General features: G+C 40.3%; 1 protein-coding gene across 2 annotated transcripts in view; it reads left to right on the top strand.

Annotated features, from left to right (window-relative positions):
- ints14 (integrator complex subunit 14) overlaps positions 1-15,792 on the top strand; it is a 54,696-nt gene extending 38,904 nt beyond the window's left edge. The window contains exons 9-14 of one of the 2 annotated variants that reach the window (XM_073032818.1): positions 2,778-2,922; positions 4,028-4,161; positions 4,247-4,365; positions 10,371-10,436; positions 11,540-11,618; positions 12,619-15,792. In XM_073032818.1, the coding sequence (XP_072888919.1) occupies positions 2,778-2,922; positions 4,028-4,161; positions 4,247-4,365; positions 10,371-10,436; positions 11,540-11,618; positions 12,619-12,776 (701 nt within the window). In that variant the 3' untranslated portion in view covers positions 12,777-15,792. Of the gene's footprint in view, positions 1-2,777; positions 2,923-4,027; positions 4,162-4,246; positions 4,366-10,370; positions 10,437-11,539; positions 12,407-12,618 lie in introns of those variants that run through there. The other variant, XM_073032817.1, reaches the window with a different exon arrangement.
- The last annotated feature ends 1,254 nt before the right edge of the window (positions 15,793-17,046 follow it).

The raw sequence follows: 17,046 nt of genomic DNA, 5'->3' as shown, positions 1-17,046 counted from the left end.
ATTCCACAAATTCACCACCCTTTAGTTAAAGAAATTTCTCTGCATCTCTGTTCTGAAAGGGCGCCCCTTTATCTTGAGGCTGTGCCTTCTTGTCCTAGACGCTTACCATGGGAAACATCCTTTCCACATCTACTCTATGTAGTTTCAAAAAGTTTCAATGAGATTTCCCCCTCATCCTTCTGAATTCCAGCGAGTACAGACCAGAGCCGTCAAATGTTCTTTGTATGATAACCCTTTCATTCCTGGAATCATCCTTGTGAACCTCCTCTGGACCCTCACCAACGCCAGCACATGTTTTCTAAGATGAGGGGCCCAAAACTGTTCACAATACTCAAGGTGAGGCCTCACCAGTGCCTGAAAAGCCTCAGCAATACATCCTTGCTCTTGTATTCTAGACCTCTTGAAATGAATGCTAACATGGCATTTGCCTTCCTCACCACTGACTCCACCTGCAGGTTAACCTTTAGGGTGTTCTGCACTAGGACTCCCAAGTGCCTCTGCTTCTCAGATTCCTGGATTTTCTCCCTGTTTAGAAAATAGTCCACACATTTATTTCTTCTGCCAAAGTGCATGACCATGCATTTTCGAACATTGTATTTCATTTGCAATTTTCTTGCCCATTGTCCTAATCTGTCTGTCCTTCTGCAGCCTACCTGTTTCCTCAACACTACCTGCCCTTCCACCAATCTTCGTATCATCTGCAAAGCCGTCTATTCCCTCATCTAAAACATTGATATACAGCAACACTGACCCCTGCAGAACACCACTAGTCACTGGCAGCCAACCAGAAAAGGATCTTCCTACCAATCAGCCAATGTTCTAACCATGTTAATAACTTTCCTGTAATGCTATGGGCTCTTAACTTGGTGGTACCTTGTTAAAGGCCTTCTGGAAATATACAACATCCACTGCATCCCCTTTATCTATCCTATTTGTGATCTCAAAGAACTCCCAACAGGTTTGTCAGGCAGGATTTTCCTGAAGGAAACCATGCTGACTTTGTCCTATCTTGTCCTGTCTCACCAAGTACTCCATCACCTCATCCTTAACAATTGACTCTAACATCTTCCCAACCACTGAGGTCAGGCTAAAGGTCTATCATTTCCTTTCTGCTGCCTTCCTTCTTTCTTAAAGAGTGGAGTAACATTTGCATTTTTCCAGTCCTCTGGCACCGTGCCAGAGTCCAGAGTTTTGGGAGGGGTTGATGATGAAATGTATCAATTCCTACCTGAGAAGCAACTGAATCCATTCTGATTTGCCTGTCAGTGTAACAGGTCCACAATAGATGCCATTTTGTTGGTTCTTCACTAAACCCTGGGACATCTAGACAGCAAAGATGCATAATTCAGGATGCTCTGTATCGACCACAGCTTGGCATTCAATGCCATCATCCACTCAAAATGAATCAATAACCTTGGTCTCAATACTACCTTGTGCAATTGGATCCTCAGTTTCCTCACTTGTAGACCCCTGTCAATTCAGATCGGCAACAACATCTCCTCCACAATTTCTGTCAAAACAGGTGTACCACAAGGCTGTGTGCTCTATTCACTTTATTCTTATAACTACACAGCTCCAATATTGCTTGCTGATGGCACCACTTTTGTTTGTCTAACCAAATCGGCATATAGGAGGGAGACTGGAAATCTGGCTGAGTGGTGCCACAGCAACAATCCCTCACTCAATATCAGCAAGACCAAGGAGCTGATTATTGACTTCAGGAGGAAAGAACCAGAAGTCCATGAGCCTGTCCTCTTTGGGGGATCAGGTGGAGAGGGTCAGTAATTTTAAATTGCTCAGCGTTATCATTTCAGAGGACCTGTCCTGAGCCCAGCAGCCAAGTGCAATTACAAAGAAAGAGCAGTGCTTGTACTTCCTTAGAAGCTTACGAACACTTGGCATGACATCTGAAACTTTTGACAACCTTCTATAGATGTGTGGTGGAGATATTGACTGGCTGCATCATGGTCTGATATGGAAACACCAATAGCCTTTATTGGAAAATTCTACAAAATGTAGAGGATATGGCCCAGTCCATCATGGGTAAAGCTCACCCCACCATTGAGCACATTTATATGGAGCATTGCTGCAGGAAAGCAGCATCCATCATCAGGGATCCCTACCACCCAGGACATGCTCTCTTCTTGCTGCTGACATCGGGAAGAAGGTATAGGTGCCTCAGGACTCATACTACCAGGTTCAGGAAAAGTTATTACCCCTCAATGGTAAGGCTTTTGAACCAAAGGGGATAACTTCACTCAACTTCACTCAACTTCACTTGTCCTGTCACCGAAATGTTCCCACAACCTATGGACTCACTTTCAAGGACTCTTCATCTCATGTTCTTGATATTTATTGCTTATTTATTTATTATTATTTCTTCATTTTATATTTCAGTTTGTTGTTTTTTGCACTCTGATTTGAAAGCTCAGTTGGTGTGGTCTGTCTTTGATTCTATTATAGTTATTCTATTATGGATTTATTGGGTATGCCTGTAAGAAAATGAATGTCAGAGTTGCATATGTTGACATATATTTACTTTGATAATAAATTTACTCTGAACTGTTTTGGGAATGAAACCAGAGAGTTCTGTAGAAAACATGCCTAACAAGGTTGGGAAAGGAACAGAAAATACTGGGACATTCATTAGGTCAGTAAGCAACTGTGGAAATGAAATGAATAATGTTTCTGCTTATAGAATTGTGTTGCTTTGTTAGTGGGTTGGTGTTTCTGCTGGCAAATAGGTAACTGAGTATTTGTTTTCCCTTGTTTGATAGAAGGTGACGAGTTGGGGAGTGGTTTACCTGAAGAAACTGAAGATGAGAATTCTGCTTCTCAAATAGCTGGGAAGATGCCTTCATTTTGTGTCTTGCTCCATGGCAGTCTGAAAGTAGAGGGGATGGTGGCTATTGTGCTGCTTGGGTGAGGAACTGTATGACTGTGAAGTTACTCATTACTTAAATGTGACTAATGAGCAGATCTTATTCAATTTCATGGGAAGATGTTATAATTTTTTGCTTGCAACAACAGATAGAATGGTAGGGATGTGAATGAGGACCTCACGGCATTGCTTAATAAACTATATTAGACCAATGCTCACCTTTTCAAGAATGTGAGGGAAGCAGAGAAAAGTTAATTTCCTGTGGAGAAACCTGAATTTTAGCTTTATGCATTAGTTCTGTGTGGGAGAAGGATTTCTTCTATCCTCTTCAGTTCTGCTCCATGCTGTTTACTGATCCATGTCATTTCTACAAAGCTTGTTTGTATGTTTTCCAGAACAAGCATTCTTAAGTTATAATTATTCATCTCAGTTTTGGCTTTCTATGTCACTCACTATTGAAAAGGTGACTGACTGCCTGTAATGACTCATTTCTAGGTAACCTTATTGAGACTATTATAAAATGATATTTGGAAGACTTTGTATTCTTTCTTCCCCACCCCATCCCACTTTTGCCTTAATTTCCACCTGTTAATGATTCATTCATTCCCTCTTGCCCATCAGTCCTGCTGCTTCTCACTGCAATATGATGAATTGTACTTCATATATATGCTATGTGTTATACACTGTTTTGTGGGTAAACCATGGTTTGGAGGAATATTGTTTCATTGGGCTGCATGTATGTACAATCAGTTGACAGTAAATTTGAACTTTGGACTTAATGAATGTACTTGGTTAATCAGGCTCTTGAAATTTTGGGATAACTTCACCCACCCCAACAATGAACTGTTTCCTCTACCTACAGACTCACTTTCAAGGACTTCATCTCGCATTCTTAATATTTATAGCTCATTTATTTATTATTATTAGTTTGTTTTTTTTTCTCTTGTATTTGCAGTTTGTTGTCTTCTGCACATTGGTTGTTTGTCCATCTTTTTGTATGTGGTTTTCATTGACTCTATTGTATTCTTTGTAGTTCCTGTGAATGCCCACAGGAAAATGAATCTCATATAGTGACGTATATGTACTCATAATAACTTTACTTTTAACTTTGTCTAATAGTAACGCTTTTTTTTCTTGTTTTCCCAGGCCTGATTGGTATGGGATGTTATACTCTCAGGCTGACAGTAAAAAGAAATCCAATCTGATGATGTCCTTGTTTGAGCCTGGTCCAGAGCCTCTTCCTTGGCTTGGGAAGATGACACAGTTGGGGCCCATTTTAGGTGAGTGTGAATTAGGAATGCCTAAATGGCCTTCTCCATATTTGATTCCTCATTTCATTAAAAACATTATTTTGATTTGTTTTAGATGCTGAAGAAAACCCTTATGGTGAAGATGACAGCAAGAGCCCATTTCCCCTTCAGCCACGGACAAAGCGTAGCTATGCACAGAATGTAACAGTATGGATTAAACCTAGTGGACTGCAGGTTGGCATTATGGGTTGTTGTGATACTGGACTGCAGGTTCATGAGTTCCTAATAGTCATTGCACTAGCTAATGGGTACATAGATCTTAATATTAATAATAAAAGAATAGGATAACTCATGGAAAAGTCCCCTCAAGGACCAAAGGTGTAATATATGTTTATTTTTTTATTTTTAGAGACCTAGCCCAATTAGACCCGTGTGACCAATTAACCTACTAACCCTTGGTCTTTGGAAACTGGGAGAGAATTTGAAGATTCTGAGGGACCAGATATATGATCACTGGGAAAGTCAGGAACTCATTAGTCACAGACTCTTGGAGCACAGAAGTAGGCCTTTTGGCCTGTATTGGCCATGATGGTTATCTGATTTTCTGCCTAGTCTCATCCACCTGCACCTGGACTTTAATCCCTCCAAGCCACACTCAGTAATGTACCTATCCAAATTAAGTGCAGATAGATGGGACTAGGCAGAAAACCAAGCCGTTGCTGTCTAGAAGGGCCTGTTCTGTACTGTAGTGCTGTATGATTCTATGACAACCACTCCTCTTGCTGCCTGTCCAGTCTGGTTCCCTCTCTACTATAGATCTACAGTTATGTGCAAAGTCACCCTAGATTTTTCATAAGGTTTCAGATGGTATGGCCTCCACTGAGGTCATGGAAATTGTCTGTGAAATTACCTGGAGAGACAAAAGCAAGTGAGACCAGCCAAAGTCTGCAGAAGAACTATGTCAAGTTCTCCAAGATACTTGGAACAACCTACCAGCTGATTTCTTAGAGTGTACCAAAGAGAATTGATGCAGTTTTAAAGAGTGGTCACACCAAATATTGACTTGATTTATTTTGTTACTATTACTGCTCTTTATGGTAAATTTTCTTATATTTAGAAACCTTTCATTGTTTATGAAAGCATCTTTGCTTTTACAGAATTTTTTACGTCTAAAACTTCTGCACAGTACTGTAGATCTGAAAATGCACCAGGTCAAGCTCTGTGAATTTATCCACCTTAATGCACTTTAAAGCTTCAAAAACTCTTCCCTACTAATTTGTATGTGGTTCAAGGCAATATCATCCATTTCTGCCATTTACTTGGCCTCCATCATTTCCTCCACAGTAAAAATGGAAGGAAAATAATTGTTAAAACTCTTCCTCATTTTCTTTGGTTCCATGCAACGATAACCATACTGATCTTTAAAGGGACCTATTCTCTCTCTATCCACCCTTTTACTATTAATATACCAATAGAATGTCTTGGAATTTGCCTTATTTTACCTGCTAAATTCGTCTTGTATCCACTCTTGGTCATCCACACTCCTCTCAAGTATAGTCACTAGTTTCCAATAGTTTATCCACAGAGTAAGCATCACTTTCTTAACCAGAGCATCAATATCTCTTATCAGTTAAGTTTCCCAAGCCTTGCCCTTCACACTAACAGGACCATGCAGGTGCTGAACTTTTGACATCACACATTTGAAGGTCTCCCTTTAAAGAAGCAGACGTAAACAATCTTGCCCTATCAACCACTGCAAGATCCCAACTAATGGCTCTAGAATTTGCTCTGTTCTAGTTTGGGACTTTAACCTGTGAACTGGTTATATCCTCCATAATTATTTAAAAACTAATAGAATCATGATCACTAGACCCGAACTGCTCTCTGACAGACACTTCCATTACTTGCCCCAACTATTTTTCCAGGAGAAAGTCCAGTGTTGCATCCTCTCCAGTAGGTCCATCTTTGTTGATAGAGGAAGCTTTCTTAGACACATTTCACAAATTTCACTCTGTCCGAACCTTTTATACTATAGTTGGCCCAGTCTATATTAGCTAAATCTCTCAGTAATATAATACCATAAGACATAGGAACAGAATTAGAATCCTTTCTTACCTGCACCTCTGTCACACCTGTAGCATCTATATCCAGTTCTGCCATTCCCTTGGCCGTACTTCTCTTATGGTGTGATATTCCAGTAGCCAGAGACAATTCACTCCCTGAGTTCATCCATCTTACCTGTCAAGCCTCTGGCAATGAAATAAATGCAGTTTAACTAATGGTCTTTTCTCTTCTGAGCTCTTGTATGTCCTAACGACTATAAGCTTTCATTAGATACAGAATTATCCAGATTTCTCTTGAGCCACTCCACTTCTCAGGATCCTGCTACCATGCCACTCTAGTTTAAATCCCAAGTAGCCCCGATTAGGATTCAGATCATGAATCACAAATTTAATTAAGTTTTTTGTGGAGGTACCCAAGAAATGATGAAAGAGTGCTATATGTGGTTTACATGGTTCTTAGTAAAGTTGATTAGTAACTTTGCAGATTTCTAAAATAAGTACATGTTTGGCATGGCATCGTGGGCCAAAGAGCCTGTATTGTGCTGTAGGTTTTCTATGTTTCTATCACACAAAAAATTATAGGAATTGTGGAAGTTGTCAAAGAATATAGCAGGATATAGATTAGTCACAGTGGACAGAGAAATAGCAGATGGAGTTTAATGTGGACAAGTGTGGGGTATTGCTCTTTGGGAATTAAAATATAAAGTGAAAGTAAACAATAAATGTCAGAACTGTTGAGAGCATTGATATTCTGAAGGATAAGCTCCTTGATGGAGACAACACAAGTAAATAGGTTGGTAAGAAGCAATGCTTGCCTTCATCAGTCAAGAAATTAATTATGAAAGTTAGGAAGTCATGTTGCATCTGTATAAAACATTACTTTGAACCACTTTTGGAGTATTGTGTGCAGTTCTGGTTGCCATTCCACAGGCTTTGGAGAGAGCGCAGAAGAGATTCACTAGGTTATTAACTGAATTAGAGAGTTTTACCAGTAAAGAGAGTTTGGACAATCATGGATCGTTTCTTCTGGAGAGTCAGAGGCTGAGGGGAGATTAGATAGGATTTTGTAAAATTATGAGAGACTTAGATAGGATAGTCATAGATAGGATGGCCTTATCTCAAACAATAATGAGGTGGCCTACAGGGAAGAAGTCATCTCTCTGACACAGTGGTGTCAAGAAAATAACCTCTCCCTCAATGTCGCAAAATCAAAGGAGCTGGCTTTGGATTACAGGAGGAATGGAGACGGGTTAATCCCTATTGACATTAATGGATCTGGGGCTTGAGAGGGTAAACAGCTTTAAGTTCCTCGGCTTCCACATCACTGAGACCTCACGTGGTCTGAAAATACCAGCTGTGTGGTGAAAAAGGTGTAACAGTGCCTCTTTTATCTCAGACGGTTGAGGAAGTTTGGTATGGGCCCCCAAATCCTAAGAACTTTCTACAAGAGCACAATTGAGAGCATCCTGACTGGCTGAATCACTGCCTAGTATGGGAACTGTACCTCCCTTAATCACAGGACTCTGCAGAGAGTGGTGTGGACAGCCCAGTGCATCTGTAGTTGTGAACTTCCCACAATTCAGGACATTTACAAGGACAGATGTGTAAAAAGGGCCCGTAGGATCATTGGGGACCCAAGTCACCCCAACGATAATCTATTCTAGTTGCTATCATCCTGGAAACGGTACCGCAGCATAAAAGCCAGGACCAATGGGCAGCCAATGGACAGCTTCTTCCATCAGGCGATCAGACTGATTAACTCTTGCAAGTACTATATTACATTGACTGTTCTATTTATAAAAAATTACCATGATTGCGTATTGCACATTTAGACAGAGACATAACGTAAAGATTTTCAGTCCTCATGTATGTGAAGGATGTAAGAAATAAAGTCAATTCAATTTTCCCAAGGGTGGTAATGTCAGATATTAGATGGTATAGTTTAAGAGGGGAAAATGTTCAAAAAATGTGCAGGGCAAGTTACTTTACACAGAGAAGGCACTGCAATTGTAGGAGTGAGTGGGGGCAGGGTGGAAGCAAATAATGCAATGTTTAAGAGTCATTTAGACGGGCATTTGATTGTGTACAAGCAAATAATGGAGGGATCTGGATCATGTGCAGGTAGAAGGATTAGTTTAAACTGGCATCATGGTCAGTACAGACATCGTGGGCTAAAGGGCCTGTTCCTGTGCTGGTATTTCCCACCTGGTAGACTGGTCCAGGTTATGGCACAAGGATCTAATGTGATATTAAACTGGATCCAAAATTGGTTTGGTGATAGTAGGGAGCTGTAGTGGTAGTTCTGCCTAGATATCTGTATTAACTGGTGTACTGGGACCTTTGTTGTTAAAATATGTATAAATGACTTGGAGAGAATATAAAGTTACTGATAAAAAGCTGGTGTATAAGTAGACAACAAAAGATGTCAGCTGAAGAGGGACAGAGTTGGCTGATGGAATTTAATCTGGGGAACCCTAATTCTGGTAGGACAAATAAACAGTAGGGACTTTAAAAGTGATAATGTACCGAGGGAACTTGGGATGCAAGCCCATTGCTCTCAGAAAATGTTGACTCATGTGAATGGGATAATGAAGAAGGCATTTAGTATACTTGCATTCATAGGCCAAGGCATGATTGGAATGTTAGATTGCATTTGGTGTTCTGGCCACCATGGTCATTGGGGAGAGAGTGTGGAAGATTTACTAGGAGGTTGCCTCAACTGGAGGGCTGTAGTTTTAAGACTATAAGACATAGGAGCAGAATTAGACCATTCAGCTCATTGAGTCTGCTCTGCCATTCGATCATGGTGAATCCCAGATCCCACTCAACCCCATACACCTGCCTTATCGCCATATCCTTTGATGCCCTGACCAGTCTGGAAACTATCAACTTCTGCTTTAAATATACCCACAGACTTAGCCTCCACCCCAGTCTGTGGCAGAGTATTCCACAGATCCACTGCTCTCTGGCTAAAAAAGTTCCTCCTTGTCTGTGTTCTAAATGGCCCATAAGAGACTAACTTCTACAGTTGTTGTGGCCTATTCTGTGCTGTAGAGTAAATCACTGTAAATGGTGCAGGCTGTTTTGGTAACTGTTCTCAGTTTCTTATGTACGCTGGTTAATTCAGAACTTGTATAAATCCAAATGCAGTTGGTTATGAAACTTGGGTTAAGCCACCTTAGAGTATTGTCACCCTGTTACAGGTAAGACATGGAGGGTTTGGTGAAGCTGCCGAAGTAGTTTGGATATGGATTTAATTTTGGTATACATAGTTATAGATATGGAAGGCATAAATAGAATCTTTCTTCTAGGGTAGAAATGTTAAATACTAGAGGATGTGCATTTAAAGTGAGAGGAGAAAGTTTACAGGATTTGTGTGCAGCAAGTTTTTATTACTGAAGGCTGATTTATACTTTTGCATTGACAGCGTAGGTACTGCATACTATATGCTATAGGGTGATGTGCAACTCCCCAAAAAAGTAACTCCCGCGTCACGGCAATGCAGACTGCAACAACTGATTGGTCCGCTTGGTAGCATCACATTTCCTACTACGCATTTCCAGTTGCTGCTTCTCCGCCATGCCTGTCCGATGCGAAATAGATGAACCAAATAGTCAAACCTACCTGCCGACATAGGAAAATGTTTGAAATGCATTGTCTCGTCCTTGTCACCCATGAAGAAACTCAACACAGTGGCATAGAAACCCCACCGCCAACTAGCATTTTCGTGCACACCAATGCATGCTTACTATGGCGTAGAGCAACGCAGAAGTGAAAATCAGGTCTACGGCATAGCCCGTACGCACAACTACAAATCAGCCTTTATTTTTATTTATTTATACACACACATGATTCGTTAGTTGTGTTTAAGAGGTTAGACACATGAATACACAGGGAACAAAGAAAGAAATGTGAATTAATGATTGTGTTCAGTGCAGATATTGTGGACAAGGAAATTGTTCCTGTAGTCTAATGTTCTATGTACTGCCTTTCTGTGGGATTCTGAATTTGAGATTGTGCGCTCAGTTTATCATTCTCATAGCTTTATGCACGGTAGCTTTATTCTTTGCAGGGATTCACAGCATCAATAGATATCTCTAGAAACTCAAGCATGTATTAACATGTTGTGAAGGGAACATTGTTGGTCTGTTGATCATGTTTTTCTCCTGTTTTCAGACTGATGTTCAAAAGATTTTAAGAAATGCCCGAAAACTTCCAGAAAAGACACAGACATTCTACAAGGTAAATAGCTGATCTTTGAAAAATTTGCATTAGCTATGTTCAGGCATTCAAATCTGGAGGGCATGATGATAAGAAACTGGGAGAGGATAGGTGGAAAAGATAAAATGCTTAAGAGGGAATCTGATAAGCGAGGACAGTGAACCATAGGAGATGGGGAAGAAGAAGGGGCACCAGAGGGAGGTAATAGGCCAGTGAGAAGGGCTAAGGAGCCAGAATGGGGAAGGGGAAAAATTACCAGGTCGGAGAAATCTGCATTCATGCCATCAGTTTGGAAGCTACCCAAACAGAACATGAGATATTGCTGCTCCAACTTGAGAGCGGCTTCATTATGAGAGTGGGGAAGGCCATGGTCCAACATGTCAGAATGTGAACGGGATGTCAAATTGAAATGAATGACCACTGGGAAATTGCACCTTTTGTGGTGGACTGAGCGAACTGCTCAATAAAGTGGTCCCCCCAATCTTCATTGAGTCTAACCAATGTAGAGGAGGCTGCTCTGAATATAGTATATGGAAAATTTTTCCCCAATGGAAAATTTCTATCTCAGCAAGGTGTTTTGCATTTTGGCTTTTTTTTTTCTAAGAACAGTACTGATTAAATATTTTTGCTTGGAATTAGATTGTGGAATCATGAGAGTGCATGAGCTTTCAAACATTCACCTCTTTATCCTGCCTTTCATAGCAAAGTATTCCTTGGATTATCTCTTGACCTCTTTCATGTTAGAAATTCTAACATAGAGCATGAATGGATATTTTTTCATTCTAAAATCACTGATTTCTTGTGGCAGGGAATCCATTTTGGGTCCCACTTGATCTTGTTTACCAATTGAATCCCAAGTTTATAGCCCCTTATTCATCCATTCCCATCCCTTGATGGTAACTTGGGTACTAAATCTAGTCTAGACTTGCTGCAATTAACATACATGATGATAATGGCTGAACAGTTTGAGAGCTGAGGTGACGCTCATAGTGGGGTGCAGATGCATGTTAGGAAAGAGTATGGATGTCAAAGCTGGACACCTTGGCTGGGTAATCTGCTTAGTATCAAATCCTTTACTGAGTGAACACTATTTTAAAAGCATCCTTCTGTGCTTCCTTCTATAGGAACTGAATCGACTGAGAAAGGCAGCCCTTGCATTTGGATTTTTGGACCTTCTGAAAGGCGTGGCAGATATGTTGGACCGTGAGTGCACACTCCTCCCTGATACTGCTCATCCTGATGCCGCATTTCAGCTCTCTCACGCTGCCCAGCAGCTCAAGTTAGCTGGCACTGGGAATTCTGAATATGCAGCTTATGAACACAATATCACTCCACTGCAGACAGATTTTTCTAGCAGCAGCACTGACAGAATTTGAGTGGTCAATATGATATTTTTGGTTCACTTTTGAGGACCTTTTTTGATGTTCAAGTGCCATGCACAAGGATACTGCGACAGATATGGGACTACAAGAAAAAATGTTGCTGTATTTCTCTGGGATCTTAGTATACCACCAGGAAGTCTTTATTTTAAAATAAATTTCAGTTTTTGATATTGTTAAAGATGATTAAGATCTCCGAAATGTAATGGCACTCTATTCATTTCCTCTGCATTCTGAGGGTACACGGCCTCTGGAACAAAACTGAATTGCCCTGAGATCTAACACTGATGATTTGTTCTAGCGATGTGTATACTACATTGGTAGTCACTAACCTAAAATTTCATTGCCCACTGAGATCCAACACCTTACCTTTCCCACCCATCACCTTCTAGCTAGATCTCCTTCCTCTCCCCCCTTACTTTCTGCCCTGAAGGAAGGTTTATTCATTTCCATAGATGTTGCATGACCTGCTGAGTTCCTCCACAATTTTTGTGTGTTGTTTTAGATTCAACACTGATAGGGACATTGTTCTAACAACATATGTACTGCATTGGTACAGTCTCCTAGCTCAGCAAGCATTTGTCAAAATAAAATTCAGATAAAAAAGGCAAACTGCTACCCTTCTGCAGTTTAGCTTTTGTGAATCCAAACCTAAATATTTGTGTGAAATTGTGTTAAACATAAGAAAATTAGACCACATGGATTGAACATAGTTTTAAACACAGCAATATTGTTCCAGTCCAAGAATCTTCAAGAACTATTTCAGGTGGTTCCTGGGGAATTAAGAGATATCCCTAACTTACACTCTCTCTTTCTTTAATAAGATCCTCTGACTCCAATCATCCTATGTGAATTCCATCCTTCAGTTTGGAACTATTCTGGATCAGGATCAGAAATAGAATCAGGTTTAATATCATCGGCATGTTTAATACTGTATCATCATGGATGTGTTCAAGCTACCCAAACCCTATTTGTACAATGAACTCAGATTTTCTCTCTGCTACAGTGTACTATAACTTGCATTACAGTTTTTTTGTCTCTTATTGCCCTAATTAATTTACTGATCAGTTTTATAAATGTTAGGATCACTCAGTAAATTTCCTTTTTAATTCTACCCATTATTGCTAATATTTGGGGGTGATAAGACAACCATTGCTAATCTTTTCTGATCCTTGCTCTTGCTTATCTACATCCAAATTTCACACCATGATTTTCCTAATATTCCTACTCACCATTATACTGGTTTCCTGCTTTACCAACACTTCCTAGCTCCAAATGTTCAACCGTAGGACCTTTTATTAAAAGTTATACTGTTAATAAAAGACAAGACAACCAGCTGTTTACCCATTCACTGATGATCTTGGCTGGATCACTGTTCTGTGTTTTACCCTATGGAGATGTACATTACTTAAACTGTATTCATTATTTAACAATCAGCCTTTGTTTATTTTACTCTTATACATTTTAAATACAGTCTCCCAGCCTACTGAAGCCAACTCATATCATGCCTTTATTTGTATTTTAACACCCTAGATTCAAATTAACCTAAATCATTTAGTCTTAATATAACATTCTATAAGGCATCTGCCAACAAGGAATGACACAAAGATCTTTGTATAAGACTGGTAACAATACCAGGGTGGCCATTTGGTTTATGTGAAACCTAGTTGCCTTCAATTAACCAATATGGTTTAACAGTGGCTTTGTTAGTGAGAATATTCAGTATCAAATCCAGATTCAGTCATAGAATACTACAGTGCAGAAACATGCCCTTCAGCCCACCTAGTCCAGCTGATACTGTCATTCTGCTCAGTCCCATCAACCCTCACTTGGACCTTAGCACTCTATACCGCTCCCAGCCATGTACTTGAAATGTAAGCAAATTCTGTATCTTACAAAGAATGTTTCAGCAAAATAGGAAATGCATCTCATCCTTGCAAGATTATTTTCATAACATTTACATTTTTCAAATCTTCATGCAAAGTACAGACAAATATTTCAGCTTACCTAAACATCTGCCTTATCCTCACCAATTCACCCATTGTCCCCTTGCATGCTGATTCACAATTAACAGAGAATAAGATTTATCCGAGAACACCACTAATCACATTTCCAAAGGCCTACAATGCCTTGTCCATATTCTCCTCTAACCTACATAAGAAATAGGAGCAGGAGTAGGCCATCCAGCCCATCGAGACTGCTCTGCCATTCAATAAGCTCATGGCTGATCTGTCCGTAAACTCAGCTCTACTTACCTGCCTTTTCCCTATAACCCTTAATTCCCTTACTATGTAAAAACCTATCTAACTGTATCTTAAATATATTTAGTGAAGAAGCCTCAATTACTTCCCTGGGCAGAGAATTCCACAGATTCGCAACTCTCTGGGAAAAAGTTTCTACTCATCCCAGTCCTAAATCTTCTCCCCTGAATCTTGAGGCAATGTCCCCTAGTTCTAGTCTCACCTACCAATGGAAACAACTTTCCCACTTCTATCTTATCTATCCCTTTCAAAATTTTGTATGTTACTATAAGGTCCCCTCTCATTCTTCTGAACTTGAGAGTATAGTCCCAGGTGACTCAATATCTTCTCATAGGTTAACCCCTTCATCCCTGGAATCAACCTGGTGAACGTCCTCTGCACTACCTCCAAAGCCAGTATATCCTTAAGTATGGAGAGCAGAACTGCCCATAGTACTCCAGGTGTGGCCTCACCAGTACCCTGTATAGTTGCAGCATGACCTCCCTGCTCTTGAATTCAATCCTTCTAGCAATGAAGGCCAATATTCCATTTGCCTTCTTAATAACCTGTTGTACCTGCAAGACAACTTTTTGCGATTCATGCACAAGCACTCCCAAGTCCCTCTGCACAACAGCATGCTGTAATCTTTCACCATTTAAATAATAATGTGCTCTTCTATTATTCCTTCCAAAGTGGATGATCTGGCATTTACCAACATTGTATTCCACCTGCCAGACCTTGGCCCACTCACTTATCTATATCCCTCTGCAGACTCTCCACATCCTCTGTACAATTTGCTTTTCCACTCAATTTAGTGTCATCAGCAAATTTTGCTATGTTACACTCAGTCTCCTCTTCCAAATCATCAATGTAAGTGGTAAACAGCTGCAGGCCCAGCACTGACCCCTGCGGGACCCCACTCACCATTGACTGCCAACCGGAGAAACACCCATTTATACTAACACTCTGCCTTCTATCAGTTAACCAATCCGCTATCCATGCCAGTATCCAACTCCACGCATGCATCTGTATCCGTCTCTTGTGCAGCACCTTATCGAATGCCTTCTGGAAATCCAAGTATACAACATCCACCTGTTCCCCTCTATCCACTGCACTCATTATGTCCTCAAAGAACTCCAGTAAGTTTGTCAAACAGGACCTGCCCTTTCTGAATCCATGTTGCATCTGTCTAATGGAACTATTCCTTTCTAAATGTTTCGCTATTTCTTCCTTAATGACAGCTTCAAGCATTTTCCCGACTACAGATGTTAAGCTAACTGGCCTATAGTTGCCCATCTTTTGTCTACCTTTTTTAAAAAAAGTGGCGTGACATTTGCTGTCTTCCAATCTGCCGGGACCTGCCCAGAGTCTAGAGTTTTGATAAATGATTACCAACACATCTACTATAACCTCTGCCAATTTCTTCAGCACCCTGGGATGCATCCCATCAGGACCAGGGGACTTACCTACCTTCAGGCCCTCTAGTTTGCTCATCACTATCTGTTTAGTGATAGTGATTTTATCGAGGTCCTCACCTCCCATTTTATCCATAACATCCTTCTTTGGCATCATTCACATAGCACTCCAAAAACCATGTTTCTTCAGTCCAACATCTGGCACATCTTTCATTCTGTCTCTCTCCACTATTTAGAGTCCCAAAATCAAAACTGCCTTCTCGAACTGCAAACACGAGGAAATCTGCAGATTCTGGAAATTCAAGCAACACATACAAAGTGCTGGTGGAATGTAGCAGGCCAAGCAGCATCTATAGGAAGAAGGACAGATGACGTTTCGGGCCGAGATGAAGTCCTGAGCCCCAACGAAGGGTCCTGGCCCGAAACGTCAACTGTCCTTCTTCCTATAGATGCTACCTGGCCTGCTGCGTTCCACCAGCATTTTATGTGTTGCCTTCTCAAACTTCCTATCTTTGCCTGAAGATTTTTTTTCAAAATCTATATTAGCCAATCCTTTAGTCATCATTGTAATCTTTCAGCTGATTTTGCTCTACTGCCTTGGGAAGATGAGTCACACAAAAATGCTGGTTACACTGGTTGGGTAGAGGCTTCTGTGAAGCACAACACTAGCAAAGCCTAAATGTGCTGACTTTTTTTAAATTTAGAGCTAGAAAGTTCTGTGCAGTAAATGTTATCTTATACATTCCTTTTTTTAATAGGTCTCAGCCTTAAAGTTTATATCATTATTATTCTGCCACTAAGATATTAAGAGATTTCACCTAAGATCTGTTCCTTTTTAAATGTCATTTACCTTGATCACTTTCCTCCAATCCAATCATAAATGTACAGGTGCTGCCCACTTAGTAAAAAATCACTAGCAGGAGGGAATGCAGTCATTAACTCCACGGTTCAATGACACTGCAGAAACATTAACTTTTTTGCCACCTCAGTAACCAATAACAATATTTTAATGTACAGATTTCAGTGCAGTTCAAATAATGTTATACACTGTTCAATTCGTGTGACTGAATGACAGAAACAAAGCATTTACATAACTTACATTAAATCTGAAGCAGATAGGTTATCTAGTCTGCTGTAACACTTGCTTCTGTTTAAGACCTGGATCAAAAGGTAGGTATGTGTGTGTCTATATGAGAGAGTGAGAATTTTTTTAATGCTGCCAAATTCTGCAGTGATACATGGCCATGGTAATCAAAAGTGCAGAGAAAATACAGAGAATAAACTATACGTAACAAGGCACTTAATGCTCAATATGGAGTTGATGAGCCAAAGCAACTATTTCTGCATTGCACGTCCAAAATACAGTAGGAAGTCACAGCCCATCAGTAGTACTGACAGTACTGAATGGTGTCATTACAACAAGTTCTCACTAAATGTCAGCAAGACTAAGGAACTGACTTCAGGAGAAGGAAACCAGGTCCATGAGCTAGTCCTCATTGGAGGTAAAAGAGGGTTAGTAACTTTAAATTCCTGGGTGTTACTATTTCAGAGGATCTGTCCTGGACTCAGCACACAAGTGCAATTGTGAAGAAAGCAC

This window comes from Hemitrygon akajei, chromosome 30 (assembly GCF_048418815.1).
Source record: "Hemitrygon akajei chromosome 30, sHemAka1.3, whole genome shotgun sequence".
NCBI lineage: Eukaryota > Metazoa > Chordata > Chondrichthyes > Myliobatiformes > Dasyatidae > Hemitrygon > Hemitrygon akajei.
Note: the sequence above shows the minus strand (reverse complement) of the source record. Positions and strands in the feature narration are given on the sequence as shown.